Here is a 12,965-nt window from a genome sequence, read left to right as displayed (position 1 = left end):
ATAATTTATATAGTTATGACTGACATAAGTTATTCCTACTTGTGCGGGAAATACTCATCCCGAAATAACTTATCCGGAGATAAAAATACAAAATATCAAAAGTACCCATTACCTTTTTTATTAGCAAACAAATTAGAGCTCTTTTGAATTGGCTTAAAAGTCGATCAAACCTACTTTTAAGTTAGCTTTTGAAATCTGAAAGTGTTTGACAAATATAAAAAAAAAACTTGAAATAAGTCAAAAATGACTTAAAATAAACGAAGAAGTGTTTGACAAGGTGAAAAATGATTTAGAATAAGTCAGAAACCAAAAGTAGGTCTCGATCCTACTTTTTATTTTTTGATTTAAAAGTCATTTCAGTTTGACTTTTTATTTCTGACTTAAAAGCTATTATTTTTAAGTCAATCCAAACAGACTCTTATTTTTACATGTATTTTTAATGAGTATTTTTCTAAACAACCAACCCATTCTCAGAAATATGTCTTGCATATTTGAAAACCAAACAACCAATAAAAAAAATTTCAACATAACTAATCCTATTATAACTTATCCATCATAATCCAACAAAACTTGTCTTCAAATCAAACGACCCCTTAATAATGCCCAAAAAAAAAAATCTATTTAAATGGTTCCAACCCATTTAAATAAATTAATTTTTCAAAAATAAAATTTACCCCTCCCTACAGGCACCCACCCACACTCTCCGACCTTCCACCAACCTATTCCTAAATATTTTTTTTCAAATAAAAAAATCTGTTTCATTTCTCACTTGTATGGGCTGAATAGGTTAAAGACCATATTAACCCATTTAATAAGATGAAATAAAATACGAGTGTTCCATTTAGTTTAACATGGGCAAAATGGTTTCGTTTCACTTATATAAGCCGAAATTGCCACCCCTATATGTACTAATAGTTCTTATACATCTACAGTTGCATATTCAAACTACAAAGTTTTTCTTTCTGAAATTGTAGAATTCGTCACTCAAGGTTTTATAAGACTTGCTCACCATCTGAGATTCTAATGAAATCGAGGCTCGATTTCTGACTTTTGAGTACTTTTCTCTCCAACCCAAAGTTGAAGGTTCGAGAAATCCAACTTGAGTTTCGATTATCAGATATTTAGCTGAACCTGAAAGCAGAAAAAGATTATCAACTTGAAAAATTCCTAAGTTATCATTCTAAAGGATGCCAGTATGCAGAAGATCTTATACCTTCGCATGAGCTGCTAGCAAAATGATTCAAGCTCAAGTATATGTCTATAACCAGTATTGCAAACTGCTTGTTCCGATAGTGTGTCTTAATTTGTTTTCGCTTGCTTTAACCAACAAATCATCCTTCGCAGAAAACACGCAAGAGCATCAAATGTGGGAAGAAAAGAAGAATGCATCTTCATTAAGACAAGGAACTAACATGAATTACATTACAGATTATAAATGCTTAAGAACTTACAGAAGACTTCGTCACAGGATCAGTTCATGTAGCGAGTGTCAAAGCTGGGACATTTGTAATTTGATCAACAGTATCCAGTCCTGGAAACTGCCCTATATCATGTCCTTCAAGTGGCTTATATTCATCGTGCAAACCAACAGCAAACTCATCTGAGCAAGGACCACCTTGTTCGAAGTAATCTGCAATCTGTAGGGAATTTCCTATTATAAGCTTGGGAATAACATTCAGTTTAAACGTCAGAGTAAATTCAATAAAATGAGTACTCCATTAAAGACACTGTGAGGAGTCCCAAATTGGCCCTTTAAGGGTTGGGTGGTCTCATTAATATGGCTTGGACAATCCTCACCTCTTGAGCTTGCTTAGCTTCAGAGGTTGAATTAGGGCCAAGATCCATTTCTTTATGGACACAAACATGAACAAATATTACTCTGGCTTAAGTTTATAAATTTTATCATAATTAGCAGTGAGCCAATAATAAGGAGACAGAAAAATGAAATTCAGGAGGATTACTTGATCAGCAAGAGCTATGCCACTTAAAGCTGCAGCTTCTAAACTTGATCCAAGTAGCCAATCACCACATATACCAGCCCTTCCACGAGGATCAAAGATGCATGGAATTCCAGGAGTGTTGGTTGGAAGAGCTGCACCCCTGCAATGTAGTAAAATAAACCATATGATTACAAATAGATAGCAGGGAACAATTTCTTCTTCAATAAATTTAGTAAAAAGATAAGCAGAAAACTCCTAAAAAGGAAAACGGGAAAGTGGCATTAATAGGACCGGCTCATTCAATTTTTACAACAAAGCAACACACCATACTGCAGAACCATGCAGTACATGGGGAAGAAACACGAGGACATTTGAAGGCAAGAGTAGGCAGTAGCTAAAGAAGTTGCTTATACATGTAATATTAGCGCTCCTATAGGTATCAGGGCCAAGATTCAACAGCTCCAGTTTTCATTTGCTTTAGTTTTATTTTGCTGCTTGTAACTGAATCTCAAGTAGATAGCAAACTGTGATAGTTTTGCTATGGTTTTGCCCTGCTTATCCTTTGGTGATCAATAAATTGTTAGTTAGCCCCCACCTCCATCCACCCACCACCAAAAAAAGCAACACGTATTTCTTAGAATACATAGCTTTCTCAGCATAGCACCAAGTCATGTTCTTGGACAATAACTGTAACCGAGACTCCAAATTCAACTGTTCAAATCCACCCTAACTTAGGAGCATCTACTTGATAAAACACCCTCAGTGTTACCCAGAACCAGTTTCCCTTTGTGAGTACAGCTTCAACTCCAAGATATTTGACATGCTGAAGGAACTACAGTTCAGTAACAAGAAACACGACCATTGCTATAAAATTAGCAGCTTCAGAAGAGAAGATCCTATAAAAAGCACTCCACTCCCAACTAACAAAATTGTTCAACTGTTTACTGCCTTCAATTGAAATTAGAAAGATGTGAGCTTGACGGATCGATAGCCTTTTAAATTATATTAGAAAATCTATGATCAGTAACAATGAAGAGAAGTCTCCGTCACCCAAAATTATACACAAAACATGTAGGAGAAGAGGTAGTCTTTTGCCATCTCAGAGAAGGTAATATAATTGAAGTGTCGGTCCATGTCATGCAGAAAATTCATTTCAGTTGATCCAGATAGAAGAAATTTGTTAGGTAGTGGTGCAGCATCTCTATGCCTTAGTAACAAATACTCTGTGTGATAGTTCTCCGTTCAGTTTCTCATTATGTATCAAGTGTGTGCGACAATTAGCATATATTGACTAGATTGTTCAACATAACTTCATACCATAGTTGTAATTTTGTATAAAATGGCTTTTGGAGTGAGCTTTTTGATAGTCCTAGAGCCTTCTCAACACCCTCAAGCATAGCTTCCTTCACTTTCTCTCCTGTAGCATTTGGAATACTTTCCTGTTAAAGAAAAATTGATCATTCATGAGTATGTCCAATGCCGTCAGTATATGTATACGTGCACAAACACACACATCCCACAAATAATATACATACATTCTTCACCTGAAAAGTTCTCACAGCAATCATACTGTCCATATATGTTCTATGTGGCTGCTGATAAAGCAACTTACGACAAATCACAAAAATTCAACCATCCCTTAAAACTTGGCTCAGAACCTCCTATTTAACAAATTTAAAGATTGGAAACAGTTCAAATATAATATTAAGCTAATACAGCTGCCAAGGGCCAAATAAATTAAACATGAATGATTGGCCTGCCTATCACTCACTTTTTAGATAGTTTAGGAGGAGCATAAGTGATAGATCTCTTTGTTTTGCTTACTGTATACTCCTGATGTAATTACTAAATAAAATTCAACAATGGAGTATTTTTGTCTATAAAATGTTTAACTTTATCAACAAAAAAAAAGTAGAGTAGAGTTTCTCCCAGTTGCGGAGTAGTCTCCTTTCCCTCATTTTGTTTTGGTGTAAGCAGAAAGTTCCTTGTTGTATAGATGCTTGGGCGGAGTTTGTAGAGAATCATATTTTGGTATACCCCTTGTATTGGACAGTTCGGCCATGTTTATGAAGGAATACATTTACTTAGTCAAAAAATAAATAGTTGAGCTCAAAGCATTGTCACAGAAAGAGACCTGGGGGACTTTGTTCTGCTTTCCAAAGGTTGCAGTGCTGAAAAATGTCCAACATTGTGGACCACTATCTGAAGCTAAGAGTTTCTTAGTGTTGTTTGCCATCCATGAGACAGATTCAACCCCTTTTACAAAAGCCCCTTCAAAGGGAAGGGACGCTGCATTTAGTGCAGTTGGCAGAGGATCCTCAAATGCAGCAAGAAGAGCCCATATAGAACTAAGTTCAAGTCTCTGTGAAAGATTATGAAAAACAAAATCATGAATTGAAACAATAAATAGGAAAGAAAAAAAGAATCAAGATACATATGCATCGATGAGAGAAGACCAGCTAATATTTGCCAATACCTTCATTTGTTTTGCAATGAGGGGTAAGCCTGATGCTGCAAGCAATCTATTGGCACATTTACCTGGCGACATGTAAAACAAAATATGAGCGTACCAAAGGAGAAATCACAATTATGCAGAAGGTGTAAGTATCTGTGCTTTCTTTAGTACACTGAATGCATAAAGTCCTGTCAACATAAGCAAGCAACAATAAACTTACACATAAACACTATGAAATCATCAAAAGATGCAAGAATAAAGTTCCTGTCCAAAACTGCTATTGGTCTAGTCCTGCATCTTTTTTTACATTTTTTCCGTTATCAAAAAATATAAAAAAAGATGCAGGACTAGACCAATAGCAGGATGGATTGGCTGTTGGCAGAGGTCATGCGGCCTACAGTTTCATAAATACTAGACTAGATACGTGTCTCCATGACTTTTCTTCCATCGGACTGAGAATTGGCCTGCCACCAAGGCAGAATCAAACATCAAAACTCATCATATATTTGTTCATATACCATAGAATTGTTAAAAATAAAAAAAAACAGAAGTGGATAGGAGGTTTTTCAGTTTTGCCTTCGGGTCTACTTTTGAGTGCTAGATTGATCATTATTTAATTGATTAATCATTTTGGTCTGTCTAGTAACTTCTTAATGGTCCATGATCATCGTCTTTTCCACGTCAATATTTTTCTTATCTCAAGTCAATTCTAGGAGTTTCATAAAGCTTTGTTCTTTCTTAGGCTTTTGCTTCTTCTATTCTAATTAAATACTAATTGGGTCAGTGCAACTATTTAACATTTAAAACCTTCGTCTTCAAAAGCCTAATAATTATTTCATAATAATACGCATTTTCAAGATTTCTATGAAGACCAACTTCTCTTCTTCAAACAAGCATAAAACGTTTTTCGCGTATGTTTTCTTTATCAGTGCACTTATTCTCTAACTTGAAAAAGTTCTCCTCTTTTTCTTAACTAAAATCTCCTCGAGACCACACCCAAACAAAATGATTTTTTGGGCATTTTGTCTATGTGAAGATCAACATTACCAGTTGCATTTACTCCTGAAATTGCATGGCCAAAATGTTGCAAGATCTTGACATTACCAGTTGAATCTACGTTTTTTTTAACAAGGTAAGGTGGTTCCATTAATCACCATATATCTCATTACAGACTTTTTATTTATCCATAACCCTACTGTTTGTTGGTGAGAATGGGAACGATCTAAGAATGCTTTTAGTTCCCATAGATCAGAGGACGATTCAAACCTTAAAAAAAAATTGAAAACCGAGAAAGTTCCGAGGTTAGAGGAGCATGATTTGAAACTCGGTGGACATGCACTTGTCCACCACAATTCGTTTTTGTCTGCAGCAGGGTCCAAAAACCCACGATGTGCACCTAATCTACACATTACGGTCACTCTTATCACTAGACCAAAACCTTGGGGGCTGAAAAACTCAAATGATTTATTCTTCATTGAAACATGGAGATAAAATTACTTGATCAAAAGAAGAAAAGAAGGCAGACGGAGATAAACTATGGAAAATAGAGGTTATTCTACTGCATATAAGTTGAATAGCCAAAAATAAACATAGCTATAAGAAAAATATGACAAAATAGAAGATAACAATTATTAGTTTACTTCAATAACTCCCACCTATAGCTATGAGGAGAAAAGGCTCTTTAAAGTGAAATATAGGCCAAAAAAATTATGAGCATCTTCTCTTTGACCACCACTAACTTTTGTCCTCTTTGACAGATTGAAGAGATAAACTCAATCAAGGTTTGCTTTAGCACATTAAAATTTTGCTAATTTTTGCGAAGGAAAAGACTATCTGAAGACAAAACTACAATATGAATTGAAAATAGTTACCATTATGTGCAATGACAATTGCATCAAACTGCCCACAAGGCTTCCCCTTCTCACTCAAGTGCCACGTCCCATTAAATGGTTCAAGTGCGCTTACCCAACAAGGTCGTACCACATTGACCAAAGAAGTCTGTCCAACATATCAAACTTTTATAAAATTGAGGGGGAAAAGCAAACAAAAAAAATGATGCGACCAAAACATAAAGGACAGTGAAAAAGTGAAATTTCATAAACTTACAAACACCAATAATAAAAATTCTACTAAGCATACATTCTCAACAAACAAATTTGAAGGGAGTTGTTAAGTTGAATAGAGGCATCATGAGGAGAATAGTGTTAAGTATTACACAAAAGGTTATGCACCTGAGATAGTAATGAATCCGCAAGTGGGCGCATACCGTTGACCCCTATATATTTAGGAGGTGAAGAAGGAAATGGGACAAAATTCCCACCAACTTCAAGCTCACCAATTGTACCCTTCCATTCACGAACCAGACCTCTCTTCAACCAGTCATCAACTAGCTCAGCAAACTTGGGGTTTGTCACTGTGAAGAACTGAGCTGCATGGTCAAATATCAAAGGCTGATGATCAATCATTCTTGTTCCCATTCTTCCTCCCAACCCATGTATTCCCTAAAGCAATCAAACACGATAAGAAGATACACCATAGCATTCTTCTACTTTGCATCATCATATAACTACCAATAACTGTCAAGCAATTATAACAAACCAGACAGCACAGATAATAATTGTTTTAATGAATGTTTAGACAGCATAAAATGTAAAACTATGCCATACATATTTAGAAGAAGAAACAAATGGCATAGATAGTAATTGTTTTAGAGAAGCTAACTTTATACTAGTTTTGGTTTCAAATCATTTAAACACTATTAAATACTTGGACTACTACATTCATGGCCATGTCAAAACAGATTTGTGTATTTAAATCTTGTGGTCTTAAACTTGAAGGTAAGATGTTGTAATTGAAAAACTTGCTAAAAGTATTGAAAGACACACTCAAGTAAACATTATCACAAACGGACTAAAACAATGCAATGTGAAATAGATTCAAGAACGCAAAAAAAGGGGGAAAAGAATAACCAACCGTGTCGAAAACGGTTGAACGAATGCCTCTTTTCTCCAAATAAAGAGCACAAGTAAGGCCAGACATTCCACCACCAATAATCCCAACTACAGGGTCATCAGGGATGGGTTTAGTAAAATTAACTTGTTCTTGACTAAGACTTTTCTTGATAGTTGATCTTCTTGAAGTTCCATATCTGGGTTTGAATTTTCTTGGACTAGTGCTTCTTCCCTTTGTGGGATTCCTGGACTCCATAGATCCCTTAATGGTTGTTTTTATGGGAATACAGCGATTTGGGGTAATGGGGTTTGAAATAATGGGGAAGAAAATGGATACATTTGGGAATCTTGAAGATTTGAGAGGTTGGTGAAGGAAGGAAGAAGAGAGAAGGGGGTTATTGCAAGCGCTGTTCATGGAGGGAAAAACGAAGGGCTGAGATATTATTGAAGAAGATAACGCTATTGTTATTATTGTTGTGTTATTTATTTATATACGACCAATATCTTTATGCTACTGTTATTTAACTTATAAGCTGTTAAAATAAGCTGATCCAGTTTAATTTAATTCAATGCTAACAAGCTAGTGAGTTAAATGGATTGGAGCAATCTGTTCCTTTTAATTAAAGGGTCAATAAAGTAGCTGTTCAATTCAGTCCTAAGCGAGGCAATCTGGCCCTTTTAATTAAAGGGTCAATAAAATAGCAGTCCAATCCAGTCCTTATCGGTTCACCAGTTGGGACGGGTTGACCCTTCATTCAAAAAATGAACAATATATTGTTCTCTTAGAAAGAATATAGAATGTTGATGTCTATGAATACGACATCAATTCGTACAAAAATTTATTTATAAATCACACTTTGGTGGATACTTACAAAAATACATTTACGAATAACACACTTTGGTGAATATTTACAAAAATATATAATAGCCAACGTAAGATTTAGCGGATAAATGTTGATCATTCCATCATTTCTCTCACAAAAAATTAGCTGGCTTAAAAGATATCCAGCAACACAAGACAACCTAAATACTTAACAAATCTGAATTTCTAAATATTTCATGAATCATTAATTAATGTTTCACAACTCCACTTCTACTTTCACTGTCGATCACATTTGAATCAATATGTGATATTATTTCTTTAAGAAATTCATCTTCATCTACAATTCACCATACAAGATGATATTGCAAAATACTTGATTTTTTATTTTTCGAAATATTTATTCATAAAATCTTTACAAATAAAACAATATTAAAAATATATATAAAAATATTTTTTAAAAAATTACTACCTCTGGCTGGCCTCTGAGGCTTGCGGGTTGGGCCTACGAGGCCAATGGGCCAAATGAGGCGGGCTAAAAAGTCTTGTCGTAAATGGGTTAAAAATATTAAGTCCAACCCCACTTATTTCAAGGGTTGGGTTGGATCGACCTTGCGGGTCAATACCATTTTGACGGCTCTACTTACCAAAAAACATGGTGAATTATATATTCAAAGAATTAACATATTTAGAAAATTTTATATCTGAATTTTTGTAACCTTTTAAAAGTAATTTTGAGTTGACTGATAAAGGTAATTTTGAGTTGATCGATATTGAACAGTTATGTATATTTATGTACAGTTTATACTTATAATTAAGTTGTATTTCGTTTTTTGAAGTGTATCATAATATATAGTTAGTGTATAGTTTAGGTATATATAAGCTTTATTTATAGGCCGTGTATATTTTCTACGACTTTTCACAAGTTATATTACATCGTTAGTGTATGTTTTCTGTAACTTTGGCAAAACTATATTGTACAGTCATTATATATTTTTTTAAATGATTTTTGTCTATTTTACTTTACTTTACTACTTATATAGAAAAAGCTAGTGTGCTTGATGTCTTTTAATTCAAATTTGAGGGTATTTTAGTCTTTTTAATGCTGGTGTCTTCCAAAGAGATATCTTCAATTGACACATCATTTACTTGTTCTTTCAACTTTCTCACTTCATCATTCTCTACTTTGATCTCAGGTAAGGTTACTTTCTAATTGTTTCCTCTAATATTTGAATTTCCCCAAAACTTTGATGGTTGTTTATTCCTTCTTGTAGTTGTAATCGTTATTATGTGCTTGGACTATCTTCTCATTCTTTCTTTTAGTTGAAACCCTTACTCATATTGCCATGGATTATATTTGCTATTATTTTGCTCTGAATCTCTGTTTTCTTGGCTAAATTTGAAATTAAGTTGCTAGCTTTTTATTCTCAGTTGATGAACTTTGATCTCACTGTCTTTATAGTTTTTTAGAAAATTATTATTTGAATTTGTTGTTGATGTAGCTTTTGCGTAGGGGATCATACAAAATCGAAACTTCTCGTGTTTGAAGCTATATTCCCTTTCAGAATTCAATTGCAGGTATGTCTATTGAACCGTGCATTAGCTTTATCTACCTTTGGAGAATGACTTGATTAATTGAAGTGACTGAAGGTTAAAATCATGGAGCAAAAATATTAATTCTGTTTGTGTCTTATTAGTAGTCGACCCTCTGAAGCTGTAAATACTACCTTCAGTTTTATTTTACCTAATTAAAAAGAAAAAAAAATCCTTTAGTTGTCTCTGGTTACTTTTTCCCTCTTTTATTTGGCACGGGAGCTGTTCCGTTGCATCGTGATCTTTGGAGTGATGGTTATTTCTCGGATATTGCTAAGATCATTGGAGGAGTATGGTTAAGATTGTGGGTTCAAGGGGCTTCGGCTGTGTCAAATATGGGAATGTTTTTAGCTGAGATGAGTGGTGACTCATATCAGCTTTTGGGAATGGCAGAACGGGGGATGCTTCCTGATTTTTTCGCAAAGAGATCGCGTTATGGAACCTTTTATGATACTTTGAAATTGTTAATTGAATGAAAGTCTAATGGGTATGAATTGACGTAGATGCTTTTATTTTATTGGACCACTATCCATTCTTTATTCGTCGAAAGAGGAGTTTAAACCTATCTATTTTTGATATCATTTGTCTACTTTGAAACCATTACTATTATAATATATAATATTGAACTCGGTTTTGTTTTCAATCTAAATTAAGCTTAAGCTAGGAGTCTCATTAAGAAACCACTAGTTTGAATTGCCCAAGCAAAAATCTCATGATGAAAGAGTACTTTTGTGGGTCTTGAAGGTTGGGTGTTTGTTAATGAGGAAGGGAATAAGCAACAGTATATCAAAGATTGTACTTTTGGTGTGTATTGAAGTTCAGGTTGAAAAAAACATACTTTTAATGGATTTGAGGGAATCGAAACGTTGTTAGTTGTGTGTTGGTGGGGAAAGTTAAGCTACAGTCATCAAAGATTGTTCTTTTGGTGTCTTTTTTGAGGTTTAGATTGGAAAGAAACATACTTCTTGTGAATTCTTGTTAATTCAATTCTTGATTGAAATAAGATACTTATTAGATTATCACTAGACTTTCCAACCTTGAAATTTTATTGTTAATTCAATTCTTGATTGAAGTTGGAGAATTATAAGATTAGCAGTTCACTTTCCAACCTTGAATTTTTTCTTGTTAATTCGATTATTGATTGAAGATAGTGAATTATTAGCTTTGTAGTGTTATTTTCAAAGTTGCAGCATTGAATCTAGAAAACTGAAATACTTTCCAACCTCAAAAACAGTCAATGTAGTTGAAGCGGGATCCTTTTCCTTTGTCCAGAAGTTCTCAATTTGTTTGATTGTATTTACATGATCAGATAGATGATATTCAGAACAAATGTTGTCGGAAAAGGTAAACTTCTCGGGTAACTATCTAAATATTGGGAGAACTTCTATGTTTCAATTCTTGATTAAAAAAAAAAAAGAAGAAGAAAATTCAATTCTTGATTATCACTGTTATTTTTAAGTGATTGCTGCATTGGATCAGGAAAACTGAAACACTTTCTGACCATGGAATTGTTCTTATTATTCAATTCGTGATCGAAGTTAGAGGTACACTATCCAACCTTAAAAATTAGTTTTGTGTTTGTAAGTCCCCCAAAATAGTTAATGTTCTGAAGTTCTAAATATGTTTAATTGTATGTCAATCTGGAGACTCTGACTTTTGTGTGTATGTGCACTCTTTGATCTTTGCTGCATCGTCTTGAAACAACTATTATCACAGTATGGACCCAGACCAAGTTGTTGCTGGATTGGTTGGAATGGGATTTTCGTTATCTGATATTGCTAATGCTCTAGAAGTAGTGGGTCCATCAATGATAGTTTGATTGATTATTGCTGCTGTCTTGCCTTAGTTTTCAAGAAATTGTGGCTGCTGAGAACTTTATGAATTGTTTCGCAATGATTTTGGAATTTCTATCTTTTGTCAAGTTAAGAATAAAATATTCAGCAGCATCAAGACCTTATAGGATTCCACTAGGAAGTTACTTCAGTTCAGATAAAAAAGATATGCAAAATAGGACATCTCAGCATGCCAAGAACCTACTACATATAGACATATAGGAAACCAATCTGGCTCTCAAATTAACACGTGTATTTGATTATGGTAGATGCTTTGTTCTGTCAGTGCACTCTTTCTATCCTCAATTGTACCAAGCCATTGTCACCCACATTTTACAATTAAAAATCAACAAGCAGAGACCCAATTAAACCGGTGACCCTCTAATGTAAAACCAAGAGGATAGCTTCATCTATTTCTAAATGAAACCAAAATTAAGTGAACAAAACTCTTAACCTACCATAGAAGAAAAGGAAGTCAACAAATAAAATCGCATGTATACAGTGTGTTCTGCACAAAAATTACCATGTAGTCGATGCACATCCGCCTGATCAAATCATAAGCTTCAGAATCACCATATACTTGGTCAGCAGCTGCACGGAAGAGGCAAGACCAATACTGATAGAAATCACCTATTGTCATTCACTGCATCAGCAACTCTAGAAAGCAGCAAATGCAAGCTGTACCAGATCATGATGAAGGAAGACTGAAAGGTATTCTCTTCACAACTTATTTTTACTTGATTCATACTGCCACGAACGCAAATACACATTCATTTTGTTAATTAGAATCCTGATCTAACTCTAATTAACCAAACTACATTCATTTGTCATTCTATTTCTCCAACAATTGATACCTTCAAATGTTGATGGCTCTTCTGATGTTGATGGCGTAAACTTTTGTTGTCTACTTCTTCAAAATTCTCAAGTACAATCCAAAATGATTACACTATATTTTGATCTTACATGTTGTCTTTAATTCTGAAATACACCATTCACTAACAAATTTTAGATTGTTGATCCAGTGATCCACATTTACTATATTATATCCATTCTTAATTCATTTTTCCTCTTATTTCACAGGTTATTTTTATGTGGAGCTGCCCAACTCTGAAAAGCAGCCAAAAGGCAGAACTATGTAAATATAATAGGATGTAAATATCTAAATAATACAGCCAGAAAAACAAACTAAACAATTGCCAACTTATTTACAATATCTAACGATCTCTATATATCTATGTATCTCCATATGTACATTTAGCCGGCTTATACATTTTTATATATTTAGATCCAACTAACAAAAATGTTTCAACGTTGGGCCCGTGCAAGCACGGGCCACCTCTATCTAGTTATATAAATAAAACATTTCTATATTTA

General features: G+C 34.2%; 1 protein-coding gene, 1 long non-coding RNA gene and 1 other non-coding gene across 7 annotated transcripts; 2 read left to right on the top strand and 1 right to left on the bottom strand.

The window, feature by feature from the left end:
- Positions 1-817: 817 nt before the first annotated feature.
- LOC101257708 (uncharacterized) lies at positions 818-7,845 on the bottom strand. Its single transcript, XM_069292229.1, has 10 exons — positions 7,369-7,845; positions 6,627-6,896; positions 6,267-6,393; positions 4,417-4,478; positions 4,075-4,302; positions 3,258-3,379; positions 1,962-2,100; positions 1,452-1,637; positions 1,214-1,336; positions 818-1,131 (listed from the first exon to the last, which is right to left on the bottom strand). The coding sequence occupies exons 1-8, from the start codon at positions 7,759-7,761 to the stop codon at positions 1,476-1,478; spliced, it is 1,503 nt and encodes a 500-aa protein (XP_069148330.1). The 5' UTR covers positions 7,762-7,845; the 3' UTR covers positions 818-1,131; positions 1,214-1,336; positions 1,452-1,475.
- On the top strand, positions 4,659-4,767 carry MIR9476 (microRNA MIR9476). The gene has a single exon (NR_130097.1). It is a non-coding gene; the product is annotated as a microRNA MIR9476 (primary transcript).
- Positions 7,846-9,132: 1,287 nt separating the features above from the next.
- On the top strand, positions 9,133-12,892 carry LOC101257408 (uncharacterized). Of its 5 annotated transcripts, none has more exons than XR_182372.5 (6): positions 9,133-9,362; positions 9,669-9,744; positions 10,994-11,103; positions 11,239-11,303; positions 12,159-12,302; positions 12,672-12,892. It is a non-coding gene; the product is annotated as an uncharacterized lncRNA (long non-coding RNA). The 5 variants fall into 5 exon arrangements; XR_011213083.1 differs by having other exon boundaries at positions 9,223-9,362; positions 9,680-9,744; XR_011213085.1 differs by having other exon boundaries at positions 9,223-9,362; positions 9,680-9,744; positions 11,861-12,302.
- The last annotated feature ends 73 nt before the right edge of the window (positions 12,893-12,965 follow it).

Source organism: Solanum lycopersicum, chromosome 1, assembly GCF_036512215.1.
Source record: "Solanum lycopersicum chromosome 1, SLM_r2.1".
Taxonomy (NCBI): domain Eukaryota; kingdom Viridiplantae; phylum Streptophyta; class Magnoliopsida; order Solanales; family Solanaceae; genus Solanum; species Solanum lycopersicum.
This window is presented reverse-complemented; position numbering and strand designations above follow the sequence as displayed.

Excerpts from the sequence above, each read along its gene's own strand:
- LOC101257708 (XM_069292229.1), bottom strand. The coding sequence starts at position 7,761 with ATGAACAGCGCTTGCAATAACCCCCTTCTCTCTTCTTCCTTCCTTCAC. Across the intron at positions 6,897-7,368 it reads GTTCAACCGTTTTCGACACG|GGAATACATGGGTTGGGAGG; the intron begins GTTGGTTATTCT and ends TGATTGCTTTAG. Across the intron at positions 1,638-1,961 it reads GCATAGCTCTTGCTGATCAA|ATTGCAGATTACTTCGAACA; the intron begins GTAATCCTCCTG and ends AATTCCCTACAG.